This window comes from Scylla paramamosain, chromosome 11, assembly GCF_035594125.1.
Source record: "Scylla paramamosain isolate STU-SP2022 chromosome 11, ASM3559412v1, whole genome shotgun sequence".
In the NCBI taxonomy this organism is placed as follows: domain Eukaryota; kingdom Metazoa; phylum Arthropoda; class Malacostraca; order Decapoda; family Portunidae; genus Scylla; species Scylla paramamosain.
Window position 1 is genome coordinate 20,273,523 of NC_087161.1, and position 15,000 is coordinate 20,288,522.

The window sequence follows — 15,000 nt, forward strand, 5'->3', positions numbered from 1 at the left end:
CTTTAAATTTTCTACCTGAAACAAACTCTTCCTTGCCTTGTCTTTTCTTTTCAGAGATCTTTTATTCTTCTCTTCCACTCCATCGAACAAAATTTTATCCTCCCTTAAAACAAAATGCCCTTTTTTCTCATCTTCATCTATCAGCCAGACTCTCTACTCCTTTCCTTCTTTCCTTTCCCCTCCCTTGTCCTTCCTTCCATCAAGAAGACATTCCATTCTTCCTTTTCACTCCATCGAACAAAATTTCTATCTTTTCTTAAACGAAACCTTAATTTTCTCACCTTCCTCTGTCAGCTACAACTATCAATTTCTCCCCTCCCTTCATTTCTGCTCCCTGCTCGTCACCACCACCATCACCACCATCATCGCCACCATCATCGCTACCACCACCACCACTTCATGAAAACACAACAGCATAAATCTCAAGATGAAGTCATGTAATTATTTCCCTCGCATCCCTTCCCCCTTATCTGCATACTTGTACGCTTTCCCTCCTTCCTTCCCTTCTGTCCCTCCCTTCAGCAAAACATTTACCTTGCTTCCTCCCCTTCGCTCCCCTTCCTTGCTCTACATTCCATACCTGCCTGTTCTCATCTCCTTCCTCCTTCCATTTCCAGTTAAATACTCACACCCTCTTTCCTCTTGCCTCTCCACGTCATAGCTTACTCCTTTCCTCTTTTCTTCTCCTCGTTCATTATGCTCCTCTCTCATTCTCTCCTCCCTGTTTTTCCTGTAATCCTCGTTTTCTCTCTTCTGGGTTGTTTTGTGTTCTCTCCTCTCTTCTGTTCATACTTGTTAATCTATTGCCCACCTTTGACAACCTGTTCTTATTTTTCCCGTCCTTCCCTAGTTACCTTTCCCCTCCCTTTATACTCGTTTCTCTCTTTCCAGTCTATTTGCTTCTCTCCAAATTAAGGCACCAGCAAATTTCAACTTTCCTGTTTTTTTTGGTCTCATCTTTTTTCCTCGATTTCATTCTCTCTACTCTCACAGATCCTAACCACAATTACGTTGATTAGTTTTACTTTCATCCTGTGCACTAGAAAACATATGACGAAATCGATACACAGAATCTAAGGACCATATTCTACTCTGCACCTCCACTATTTTCAAAAGGCTCTCGTTGAAATGACACGGGTTTTTAAGGTTGTTTTTACGGTTTTAGGGACAGATGAACAAGATTTCTTCATTTTTATCAGGAGAAACACTCGTGACAACTGCTTATCATCTCTATTGCCTTGCAAAACAGTCGTGGTGAGTCGTGGGTGAATATGGGCCTTAGAGAAACACTTCCGGAACCTCACCTTCACAACTTTCCAAAAGCTCTAGTTGAAATTACACGGGTTGTAAGAATGTTTTTTACGGTTCTAGTGACAGATTAACAAGAAATAGTCATGGCGAGAGCAAAGCGTTTCTGAATACGAGACTAATGACTCACTTCTCCTTGGTTCGTAGGGTTGCCACCTGAGGGCAGCGCGGCGGGAGTCCAGGTTCACCATGCTGGTGAGGATGGAGCACTGCTGGGCCCGTAAGTCGATGCGGGGCAGCGGGCAGTCCTCGGTCCCGCACAGCCTCCACTCTTCCCTCTTGCCGCGACACCGCCTCCCGCCCCACGCTGGCCTGGGGTGAGGAGTTGGTGGGGCAATTAGCTGATTGGTAGAGTGGCTGACTGACTGAATGAGTGATTAACTGGCTGACTGACAGAATGAGTGAATGAGTGAATGAGTGATTGACTGGCTGACTGGCTGACTGACTGCCTGACTGACTGACTGATTGATTGGCTTATTGATTGAGTAGTTGAATGGTTGAATTAATGATTGTCTGGCTTTTTCATGGGTTGATTGAGTGAATGGCTGTATGATTGAATGATTGACTGATATAGTGATTACCCGACTGATTGATTGTTTGAGTGACTGGCACTGTGAATGATTAAATGACTGATTGAGTGAGTGAGTGAGTGAGTGAGTGAGTGAGTGAGTGAGTTACTGACCAGCCAACTCGACTAACATACTGATTTGGGCCACAGCGAGGAGATCACGTGGCGTCGTACGGGATATGACAAAAAAAAAAAAAAAATCAGTAAAAAGACAAAACATAAGAGATTTCAAAGCTTAAAACATTTGTAATAATCTAAAAAAAAAAAAAAACTATGGAGAAGACAGCGAGAATGGGAGAAGGGGACGTGTCAGAGAGAGAAGAGAGAGAGAGAGAGAGAGAGAGAGAGAGAGAGAGAGAGAGAGAGAGGAGAGAGAGAGAGTGGTGCAGTGCGTTAATCTGTGTTTATCGGTTCGGAGAGTGCGTGCCTCGTTCTGGGAGGAAAGTCAGTTTCTGGTGCGCTTTTGTTTGTGTCTGTCTGCCTACCTACTTGTGTTTGTCAGTCTGTCTGTCTGTCTGCCTGCCTGCCTGTGTGTCTATCTATCTGTCTGTCTGTCTTTCTGTCTGTCTATCTGTCTGTCTACTTGCCTGTTTGCCTGTCTGCCTGCCTGCCTTTGTGTCTGTCTGTCTGTCTGTCTGCCTGCCTACCTGTGTGTCTATCTGTGTGCCTGTCTGTCTACCTGCCTGCCTATGTGTCTGTCTGTCTGTCTGCCTACCTGCCTACCTTTCTGCCTGTCTATAGTATACGAGTACTGCTTATTCTGCTTCTTTTTTTTCATTATTGCTGCGTTATTGCCATCATCGTTGTTTATCATCATTACTTGCCTTATTATTGCTAATGACGGTGACATCAAAGTAAACTCAACGAGGATTCAATTAGGTCACGAGGCTCCTGAGGTGTGTGTGTGTGTGTGTGTGTGTGTGTGTGTGTGCGCGCGCGCGTGCTTCTCGAGGTATTAGGGAGCGGCTCTGCACGGCCATGACAAGGTAATCCGGACACGATCGAGACAGCGGAAAGGAAGCGACGGGACAGGATGGCAGCGTGTGGAGGAGGGGGGTGGAGGAGGAGGAGGAGGAGGAGGAGGACGAGGAGGCGGAGGGGGGAGGGGGGAGGAGAAGGAGGAGGAGGAGGAGGAGCAGGAGGAAGAGGAGGAGGATTAATACGATGAAGAGACAAGTGAAATAAGGACACTACTACTGCTATTACTACTACTACTACTACTTCTGCTACTACTATTACGTAATACTACCATCAGCACCACCACCATCACTGCCACTACCACCACCAATACCAAATGATAATGATAATAAAACTGTATTCCTCACTACAATTACTATAAACCACCATCAGCACTACAAGCACAACAACAACAACAACAACAACAACAACAACAACAACAACCACTACCACTACTACTACTACCACAAGCACCACCATTTACTGTTCCTTACTTGGGGTTGTCACACTGGCGGGTCCTGAAGGCCACACCGACGCCGCAGGTTCTGGAGCAGGGACCCCAACTCCCCCAGTCGTTCCAGCCACCGTCACGAGGGTTGTGTCTGACGGGGGGACTCTCCGCTCTCTTTCCTCCAGCTCCTGCCCCATCGCCACGCAGAACCCGTGGCGACACCACTGGCGAGGAAGAAATATAGTTGATGATAGCAATGGAAGTAAGAGAAAGGTGATGACTATAGAGTGTTTGGGTAGAAGTGGCTCAGTGATAAAGTTCTTGGTTAGTATCCTTGCTATGAAAGATAAGGATGATGGTGATGGGTGAGTTAGAGTTATATGGTGATGAAGGTAGTAGTGGTGAGTTAAAGGATAGGAAAGATAGTGTGCGATAGTGTGGTGTTGGTGGTGGTAGTGGTGGTAGTGGTGAATGTAAAGGTGTGAGAATGGTGGTGAGGGGTCTGAGAGGTGACTGTGAAAGGTCTGAATGGTGATGGAGTAAAGGAAAGTAAAAAAGAGGGTGTGTGTGAAATGAGAGCGTGATAGTGATGGAGTGAGGGAGTGAGAGGAAAAGGAAGGCAAAGTGACGACAGCGATAGCCAGTAATAGATCATGTTATAAGTCTGTGAGTGAAATGAGTGAAAGAGTGAGGGAGTGAGGAAGCGAGAGAGTGAGGGAGTGAGGAAGCGAGCGAGTGAGGGAGTGAGGGATGAAGGAGAGAGCACCGGAGATTTGCATATTTGGGAAAATGAGAGCACGAACTGAGTGACTGTTAGAGTGGGTGAGAGAGTGAGTGAGAGAGTCAGTGAGTGTTGCAAGAGGAGAATGACCGACTTTAATTTATACAATAGAGAAAAGTTAGAAAATATTTCAAATTTTACTGCAGCTCCTGAACAAATAACACTTTTTCCTACAAATGCCGCCGCCATCAAGAAATTAAAAGACGTGCCCACAAAAACCTCTTTTTTTTCTGGAAGGAAAGAAGGAATGAAGGAGAAAATAAGAGAAAATACCGACAGTTCCTAAATGAGAGTAAATGAGAGAGAGAGAGAGAGAGTAGAGAGAGAGAGAGAGAGGAGAGAGAGAGAGAGAGAGAGAGAGAATTCTATTATGAATCTTAAAGAAAATGTAACTGAAGGAGGAACTGAATGAAGGAATAAGTGGGAGAACAGATGATTAATTCCCGCCTTGCTTCATAAGGTGAATGCAAAGTTAACGTCAATGAGTGAATGAAATGAAGGAATCGAGTTGGAGCTCAAAGAGTCAACACACATCAAATATTTAAATGCTACTCTAAGAAGGTGAGACAAAGACGAGTGAGAGAATCTTGTTAATGTGGCTCTCTCTCTCTCTCTCTCTCTCTCTCTCTCTCTCCTCTCTCTCTCTCCTCTCTCTCTCTCTCTCTCTCTCTCTCTCTCTCTCTCTTGTATGCAAAGTAAACTTCATCCCTTCGCCGGCTACACATTCTTCCTCACGCCACATTCCTTCCTTCCTTCCTTCCTTCCCCATTATCCCATGACCCTCCCTTCTCTCCCCATTCTGCCCATCAACTTTTCTTCTCTCTACTCCTAACCCACCCTACCTCCTTCCTACCTTCCTTTCCTTCATCTCATCTACTCAGACCCTCCCCTCTCTCTCTCACTCTTTCTCTCTCTCTATTTCGTTCCATATAACCTTCCCTCTCTCTCTCCCCTCTCTTCGCTCCTGCTACTTACCTTCTGCTCCCCACAGACGGTTTCCCTCCAGCGGCGGGCCCTTCTTGGTCTTGCAATGGAAGGGCAGCGAGGAGTTGCTGCACCACAGGTGGGTACAAGGGTCCGTTCCGGCCAATCTCGGAGCCACAGCCCGTACCTGCCACACGCACACACACTTACTTTAAAGCACATACCATCATAGGGACTTAGGTACACGAGACATTTGGACATGCTATTGTCACACACACACACACACACACACACACACACACACACACACACACACACACATGAGTTTAATGCAAGGATTCCCAAAGTGTGGTACGCGTATCCTGGAGAGTACTGGAAAGTATTGTCAAGGGTACGTTGTCAGAGCAATCTAGGAGTATAAACATTCCAGGTGTTTTGGAAGCAGTGGCTTAGAGCAGGACATTACTTGCATAGTGATACAGGAATTCTCTGGCTTGTTCGTATTTCCTTCTCACACGAGAGAAGGCAAGCTGTACGCCACACATGGCCGCGCGGCGCCATTCGTAAAAGATTGGTCGAGGTTGGAGGAATATATTGGATTCACTGCAAATAACACTTCGAAAAGAGAACCTCAGGTCCATCACCACAACTCGATCCGTGGAGCGTCCTTCCTCTCCCGTGAACACCTGCACTGGGCGAAGATTTCTCCATGCGCGGCCTTGTGGCGACGCCAATCTGCAGCACACCTGTCGCCGCCCGGGGCTTGCAAAGACGTGTGGCGTCACTCCATTCAGCGACGGAAGGACCAGACCGGGTCCTGACTGATTTGTCAATTATGCGTCGAGGAACTCAGTCAGACTTGTGTATTCCGCGCCGCGTCGCCCCTCGCCATGTTGAATATTCAGCAACGAACACTTAAGCATGCTGGGTTATTCGCCGCAAAGGTCACTCAGTATACAAGGGCGTTGCCAAGACCTGAGATATCTTAGTGGAGCAACTCGCTTAAGAAAGATGGAATTGCAAGGGCTCAGCAATCGATGTTATGCTCCCTGAGCTGAGCGGCGAGAAGCGCTAGGCGGCGGGGAGCCGAGAGGGTACATATTACAGTGGCGGCAGCCCTGTGATGTCCTGCAGCACACCGGTGGCTTGCGGCAACACCATGCTTCACTAAGGGGCGTCCTGGGAGTGCTCGCTGCGAAGGTGTACTCGGTGGATCCTCATCACGCCCATCGCCATATTTCTAAACTTCTTATCTACAGGTCGGCGTCTGAAGCCCGCCGCTCACCGCCTCGAGGGACGCGCGCGGGTAAAAAACAGCATATTGGAGGACGGCCATTCATCATGTCCAAGGTAAACTGCAGTGAATCCTCTGTAATCTGTTGCTTCTTGGCATTTAATTAAACAGGAACGCTAAAAAAAAATAGCTTAACACTGAATTTGCACCTCAAAGAAAGCATACCGAAAAGAAAGCATCGGAGAATAAAGTTATTACATCGAAAGGAAAATATGATGGAGCTTGTATAACCCCTTGTTCATCAAGCTGGGGACGCTAAAATGAGCCGAACAACACTGGGTTTTCCACTTCAGATGGAGAATAATGGAAGAAAACGTCAGGCTGAAAGAACCTAACCAGCGGTCAAGCAAAATGAGCCGCTATTAAGGCGTAACAGGAATATAGCTGACGTCTAAATTAAGGAGAGGCTCGACTTATTCTGAGCGAAGGTCGAGGACGAAAAGAGCGGCACTCACCCCTCGCCGAACTCCATCCTGCACTGGTCATCGAGGGAGTACTGGTAGTGGATGGTGGAGTGCACGGTGGTCGCGTTCTCCCATTGCGGCCTGTTTGTTAAGCAAGACCAATTTCTGCCAGTAAAAAAAGAAAAAAAAAAGAAAAAGAGGGAGAAAAAGTAAATTAGACAGTGACAAGCACAAATTTCACAGTACGAATTAAAGTCAAATATAAGCATTTTTTCTTCTTTTCTGTCAAGAAGACGTAATGAAAATTGATGATGGTGATGATGAAAGACAAGAGTAATTTCTTGTAATGCAATAAATAAATAAATAGATAAATACATAAATAAATAAATAGATAAAAATAAATAAATAGTGAAAAAGAAAAATAAGTGATGATGATGATGATGGTGGTGGTGGTGACGATGGTGATGATAATGGTGATGAGAATGGCGGCGTTTAGGACGAGAGGATGTGGGTCGCAATACCAATTAGTATGTTAAAGACGATGATGAAAAAATGTATCAGAAAAAAATTAATGGAGAAAGGGATGACTCTTAAATCCGGGACGCGTGATGTCTCCCTGGAGAGTAGAGGAGGAGGAGGAGGAGGAGGAGCGATTAAGACGATAAGGAAGAGAAGAGAGGGATTACACATAGATTAAAATGTAAGAAAGGGACCACACGGATCTTTGTCCCCGCTGTGGGTGGTCTGTCAGTAAACATTAGCGGTAAATGAAAAGATGAGAGGAGATGGTGAGGGCCAGGAGGAGGAGGAGGAGGAGGATGGAGAATGGACACACAAGGACACACAAGCGAAGAAAGAGAGCAATAAGAATATGAAAGAACAGGGATGGAGGGGCAGGAGGAAGAGCAGAAAGGGATAAAGGAGAGGAGACGAGCTTTTGAAGAAGGAAAGGAGGAGAAAGAGGTGGAGGAGGAGAGCAGAGATGATAAGGAATAGAAAAGGGATGAAAGTGCACGAGTGAAAAGGGAGGAGGAGGAGGAGGAGGAGGAGGAGGAGGAGGAGGAGGAGGAGGAGGAGGAGGAGGAGGAGGTGAAGTGTGTGTGTGTGTGTGTGTGTGTGTGTGTGTGTTCGGAAACCAATACAATAAAGGTGTTAAAATAAAAGGTTCGGGTAAGTACGAGCAAAGGCACAACACATCAACGAAACACATTAACTCCTCGAAGTTCATGTTGTGCTGGGTGTGTTAGGTCAAGTGAAGTAAGTTAGGTTAGGTCAGGTTAGGTTAGGTTAGATTAAGTTAGGTTAGGTTAAGTTAGGTAAGTTAAGTTAGGTAAGATAAGGCATGATAAGGCTACTTGAACCTACTGTGGTAAAGATAGGTTATTTTAAGTTAGGTTAGGTTAGGTTAGCGAAGGCTAGGCTAGGTTAAGTTAGTAGGTTAAATTAGGGAAGATCAAAATGAGCGTACTTGGCCTTGCTGTGGTAGGTTAAGTCAAGTAAGGTTATGTTAGGTTAGGTTAACTCAAATTAGGTTAGGTTAGGTAACGCTAAAATGACCGTACTTGGTATTGCTGTGGTTTGTTAGGTCAAGATTATTTAGGTTAGGTTACCTAAAGTCAAGTTACATTAGGTTAGGCTAGATAACACTAAATGACCGTACTTGGACTTGGTGTGGTATTCTGAGCGGGAGCACGAGGACCCAGTGGAACCTGCTGAACGTGGCGGCGACGAGGGGGAGCCATCACGGAGCCCTGGAAGCCCTCCTGGTGGCACGTGTTGCCCGCCACTGGGGTCCCCGTCGTGGCTCATGCCCAAGCTGCGGGAGGGGTAAGACCACAAGTAAGTAGACAGGTGAGAGCGAGGGCGCGGAGGGTCGAACCCTTGACAGGACACTCGGGGTACAAACAATATATATTACCTTAGAAATTGTAGAGTGTGGGGATGGGTATACATAAGAATACATAGAGAAGGAAGGGAGGGAGAGAAGCAAAGGGACAGGAAGGAAGAAGGCAGCAGGTGGACACAGGTGGATGGCCAGGTACAAGGGAGAGGGCGTGGGAACGGGAAATATGTGGGTAGACAGGCGGGGATGGATGGGTGGACACTAGGCAGAAATGGAAGGGGATAAACACAGATGGAGAGAGATACGAATACGGATAGACACGGGTGGCTGGGGAAATACCGGGTGATGTGGGTGTGATTTAGGCAGAAAGGGGAGTGAGTGGAGTGGGGTAAGAAAAGGAGGAGGTACGTAAGAGTGTGCAGGTGGAGAGGGAAGGAGGAAAACGAAGGCAAGTGAAAGGTTAAGTGGGTACGTAGGTAAGAAGGGAGGGAGGGGCGGAGGAAGGGAGGGAGGGAATGCAAAAGGATGTGTTGCAGTTAGGAAGGTAAGTTAGGAAGGGGAGGGAGGGAAGAGAGGGAGAGAAAAGATATATATGGAAACAGAGAAAGATATAAATAACAGTATACCTCCATTCCCTTCCTCTCTTCTTCCCTCTTCTTCATTCACTTTTCTTTCCCCACCTCTCCTCTTCTCCCTTCTTCCTTCACTTTCCTCCTCCTCTTTCTCCCCATTCCTTCTCTCCCTATTTCTTCCTCTTCCCTCTGTGTCCACCTCTCACCTCATTTCCTCCTCCTCCTGCCTCTTACATGGCCATGAAAAGTGAGCGTCATAAAGTGGGCGACTAAACGGAAACTTCAGCAACTTAATTATTCGCTGACCAAGTGTGTGTGTGTGTGTGTGTGTGTGTTAGTACTTACGACCCCATTTAAGAACTGAGGGGACACACACACACACACACACACACACACACACACACACATCCCAGATCATCCTTTCTCTCTCTCTCTCTCTCTCTCTCTCTCTCTCTCTCTCTCTCTCTCTCTCTCTCTCTCTCTCTCTCTCTCTCTCTCTCTCTCTCTCCCCTCATCCAAATCCTCACAAGTTGTAGTGACCTCACATTTCATCCAAACTTATAAGCCTCGCGCACTGCAAGTCACTCCTCATTGAACAAATCCATAACGGGCCTCAAGACACACACGTCCTCGCCTCACTAAACATCAGCGCCTCCCCTTAGCAGACCTGAACACTAAACACGGGGCGCCACGCATCATGACAAAACGAGAAATCTCCAAACGCTTTGCTATTCTGAGTGGAAGAGTTTGTGTGGTAGAAGAAAGATTGAGGTGAGCAAGCGTCCTCCACAAGCTTCTCGGAAAAGGAGAAGTAATATGACAGAGAAAGATTCAAATGAGTCATTTTCATACAGGCACACCACTAGTCAGAAGAAAGGAACGGGTATGATAAAGATTGAAGTTAATGTTCGTCTTCTATATATATATATATATATATATATATATATATATATATATATATATATATATATATATATATATATATATATATATATATATATATATATATATATATATATATATATATATATATATATATATATATATATATATATATATATATATATATATATATATATATATATATATATATATATATATATATATATATATATATATATATATAGATAGATAGATAGATAGATAGATAGATAGATAGATAGATAGATATCGCTAGTCTTAGAATGGAGTATTACGTAATATTAAAGGAGGATGAAGAGAATAATTTCAAGGCACTTCGCAACTCTGAGAAAAAGAGAGCGACTATGATAAAGAGAGGCTGAAATGAACACGCGTTCTCCACTTGGATATATCGCAACTCTCAAAAATTGAGAATTAATACAATAGACAAAGGAGACTGCAATACAAGAATTTCGCTGTGCTGAAAAGAGGAACGTGTGTGATAAAGAAGGATTAAAATGAACACGCGTCCTATACAGAGATGCATCACTCGTTCGAAAACGGAGGATTAATTACAGAGAAAGGAGGGTGAAATAAGTCACCTGCACGCACTCCGCTAATCTGAAAAAAGAAGCGACTGTGATAAAGATTGAAATTAAATGAAAACGAGTCACCTACAGGGATATATCGCTACTCTGAAAAAAAAAAAAACAGGATTTAATCATAGAGAACGGAGGCTGAAATGAGTCACTTACACGCCGTTACTCTGAAAAGAAGAGCTAACATGAGAATATTGAAATGTCCACACATTCTCTATGGACATGCATCGCTATTCTCTAAAAAGGAGGATTAATACATGGACAACATAAAAAAGAACAATACGTATAAAAATGTGGATGAAAAGAGGAAAAGAAAAAGAAAACAAGCGATACAATAAAACATCAAGCAAAACCAGAAGTCTCAAGGATACAAAGGCTACATAGCTCCGCATCAACATCAACATCAACACATCAACTCTGAAAAGAGGGAACGTGTATGGTAACGAAAGACTGAAACACGCACTTTACATTATATCACACTGAAAAACGGGCGATTACTGATAAGGAAAGGAAGGTGGAATAGCCAATCTCCACCCACTCAACTACTGCGCTACATAACACGGGATGACTGAGTAGAGGAGAGCGGCCCGGAGAAACAGTTGGTACCGCCCATCCCTTGCCTGCCGTCATGAATCGCGCGGCGCAAACGGCTGCTGGCTATACTTAAATATTATCCTCTCACTATTTCACGCACTCTGCTCAATAATGTGCGGGACTTACAGCAATGTCGGCGGTGTTTATGGCGGCCACGGGTACTATAGTGTTGGCGGGGGGTAGGCGGGGCGGGGCGGACCGTGGCGGGGTGAGGCAAGGTGGGTTGGGGGTGAGGAACGCCAGGAAAGGAACAGATTATACCTTCCTTTACGAGACACACTCCGGACCCCAAATGGAAGGACGTCGGGAGAAGTTCTCTTGATTTTTTTCTGGTTGTGTGAACTGCGAAATGTCTCTCTCTCTCTCTCTCTCTCTCTCTCTCTCTCTCTCTCTCTCTCTCTCTCTCTCTCTCTCTCTCTCTCTCTCTCTCTCTCTCTCTCTCTCTCTCTCTCTCTCTCTGTAAGCATGATTGATTCTGACAGTAAGTCACACCAAGCATTCCATGATGACGAGGCGAAGATGCGAGAACAGATACAATAACAAGCTAATTGTAGAACCGGAAAGAGAGAGAGAGAGAGAGAGAGAGAGAGAGAGAGAGAGAGAGAGAGAGAGAGAGAGAGAGAGAGAGAGAGAGAGAGAGAGAGAGAGAGAGAGAGAGAGGTGAATAGCATTACGACATATCATTCATCATGCAAGAATAAACTTTTGAATTCCCAGTGACAAGGAGCAAGTGTTTTTTCTTTTTTCCATTGATAAGAATAAGTAATAGTCGTAGTGCCGTGGCCTTGGGAGTACGAAGATAGTGTCACTCGTCTTTCTGCAACCGTGGTGAGTAAGTATGAGTATAGATACTGTCGCTACTGCCTTCACCCCCTCATCGTGACTCAAGAAAGTGAGAGAAATGACATTTGCACAGAGGGGAGAAGAGAACACGAACCTTTGCTACCTCTCACATGCGTCTCTCTCTCTCTCTCTCTCTCTCTCTCTCTCTCTCTCTCTCTCTCTCTCTCTCTCTCTCTCTCTCTCTCTCTGGGCGTGTACACATAACTTTACATGTGTACATCGAACTCTTTTTTTGTTTCTCTATGTTGTGTGTATACCCAACTTTATGTGTGTGCGTGTGTGCGTACCATATAGTCTGAAATCTCGGTGAACCTACGTGTGTGTGTGTGTGTGTGTGTGTGTGTGTGTGTGTGTGTGTGTGTGTGTGTGTGTGTGTGTGTGTGTGTGTGTGTGTCCTACCGTCGCGCCCAAACCTCTCTACAACTGGTGTGTCTGTTGCTGGGCGTCCCGCGTCCCACTGCAGCAACAGAGGAGAGAAAAAAGGCGGGAAGCACGAGTACCAGGCTCCGTTATTGCCGCTCTCAGGGGAAAGAGACGAGACGGTGCTGCAGAACTGGCGATCAAGATTCAAGGGAGGAAAAAAAAATAAAGTAAGGTCCTCTTGATTCTATGCTCGGGTAAACTCAATTGCCAAAGGGTGAAGGAATGCAATCATACCTCCCCTTCCTTTCCCCTTCCTTTCCCCTTCCCTTCTCTCTCTCTCTCTCTCTCTCTCTCTCTCTCTCTCTCTCTCTCTCTCTCTCTCTCTCTCTCTCTCTCTCTCTCTCTCTCTCTCTCTCTCTCTCTCCCTCTCCTTTCCTTTCATATATATGTATCACTTATTCATGTCCACTGCTTCTCCATTCCTACTCTGTTTTCATTGCCACTCTCCCATTCCCATTCCCATTCCCATTTGTCCTTTTCTCTGTCTATACACGTAACATTTGTTAGTCTCTATTTCCGATTATTCCCATTCTTACACATTACTATTCGTTCATTCCTGTTCATTTCTAGTGTTTTGTCTGCAAGTCTTTCCTAAGTCTCTATTCTCACTTATTCCTATTCCTACTAATCTCACTCTGTGTAGCACTAGTTTCTATCTATTGCCACTAATTCTTCTTCCCACTCTCTCTCCCTATTCCCCATCATTCCTTACTCCCTCATTAGTCCTTATTCCCACTCATCCCTTCTGCTCTCATTCCTTCCTTCCTATTCTCCCGCTTATCATTCTCTTCTCTCACTCATTCCTTCCTGTTTCTCTCCCTCACCCTTGATGCTCTCACTCACTCCTTCCTATTCCTCACACTCGTCCTCATTCTCCCTCATTCCCACTCATCTCTGTCCTCATTCATTCCTTCCGATCTCCCCACTCAGGCTTGCTAATCCCCACTCATTCATCCTCATCACCTTTTACTTTCACCACGTTCCGGTAAGTCCCGTTAATTAATGAAGAGTATGCGTAGTCTCTCTCTCTCTCTCTCTCTCTCTCTCTCTCTCTCTCTCTCTCTCTCTCTCTCTCTCTCTCTCTCTCTCTCTCTGTGCAGCTTTTCGCGAGTAGTGGATAAATATGGAGTTTTTTTTTTTTTGTACAGAATGCCAATTAATTTCAGCCATGCAGGGGAGAAAGAGGTATTTTTGTGTACTCTCTTTCCTTCAGTGGACGCTAATTATCATTCCCTCGGTCGCTTTGGCAATAACCAGGACAGTATGATGAGTGAAGAATAGTAAAAAGAATGATAAAAGAATGATGGCTCGTTTTTTTTTTTTCTTCTTGTTTCCCCTCGTTTTTTTTTTTTTTTTTTTTTTTTTGTTGTTTGCTTTCTTTTTTTTACTGTGTCTCGTCTCTCTTTCATTTTCAGCGTTTATGAAATTTAAGAATGCCAACACGGTGATTTTTTTTCTTTTCTTACTGCTATATATATTTTTTATCTTTCCCTTCTTTATTTTTCTCACTTTTTCATGGTTTCTCTTTCATTTTGTATTTATGAACTTTGGTAAAAATATCGCAACACGTTCATTTTTGTTTTGTTCGTCTTTCTCTTTACTGTGTTTGCTTTTCTTTAATCTCTTTACTTTCCCTTCTTTTTTTCACCCTTTTTTTTTCATTCTCCTCTTCCCTCACTCACTTTTAACGTTTATGGAATATAGTGAAAGAATCATACTGCGCTGATTTTTTTGTTCTTTAATCCTTATTTCTCTATTACTTTTCCTCCACTTTTTTCTTTTCATCGTTTATGGAATTCAATAAAAAAAGCAAATCACACCATGCTGATATTTTTTTTCTTTCCCTCTTTGATTTCCAGCATGGATTGAAACATGTAGCGTAAAAATTCAGATGGTTGCCTTTATTTTTTTGTCATTATTTTGTTTTCTTCCCTTTTCCTCACTTCTTTCTTTACCTCTCCTTTCGTCTCCCTCTCCCAGCGTTCATGAAAATTTAGGAAGACCTAGAAGCCATCTATATATATTTTTTTTTTACTTTATCTTATGTTTATTACACTCGTCAGATGGTTTCCTTTACTTTCTTGTCATTATTTTGTTGTCTTCCCTTTTTCTCACTTCTTTCATTACCTCTCCTTCCGTCTTCCTCTCCCAGCGTTCAAAAAAATTTGGGAAGAGCTAAATATATATGTTTTTTTTTTTTACACATTTTATTTTGTTATATTTTTATTATTCATTTCAACGCTAATTAATTCGAGAAAGTAAAGTGGGGCGGAACGTAATTAGCGAAGCGACTTGTAAGAAAGATGAAAAACACCTTAATCGCGTTGATGTATTCCCAGATTATGCTAAAAGGTATGAGTCATATTATACTCTTGTCACTCAAGAGGCAAAAAACATCATTACGCCCTCCTCTTTCTTCGCTTGTTATCAAAATCTTTGCATCAACACTTTCGTCTTGAGATATCCCCCACCCTCTTTTTTTCTTTCTTCCCTCTTCTCTACTCCTTTCATCTCCCCTTTACTTTTCGCTTCTTTTATA

The 15,000-nt window shown here is 44.1% G+C and overlaps 1 protein-coding gene across 1 annotated transcript in view; it reads right to left on the reverse strand.

The window, feature by feature from the left end:
• The window catches only part of LOC135104630 (A disintegrin and metalloproteinase with thrombospondin motifs 14-like), a 159,952-nt gene that overhangs the window by 18,934 nt on the left and 126,018 nt on the right, over positions 1–15,000 (reverse strand). Inside the window, 10 exon segments of the mRNA XM_064012161.1 lie at positions 1,439–1,620; positions 3,328–3,508; positions 4,088–4,094; positions 5,041–5,061; positions 5,063–5,198; positions 6,739–6,852; positions 8,348–8,385; positions 8,387–8,422; positions 8,424–8,459; positions 8,461–8,503. Of these exon segments, the coding sequence (XP_063868231.1) occupies positions 1,439–1,620; positions 3,328–3,508; positions 4,088–4,094; positions 5,041–5,061; positions 5,063–5,198; positions 6,739–6,852; positions 8,348–8,385; positions 8,387–8,422; positions 8,424–8,459; positions 8,461–8,503 (794 nt within the window).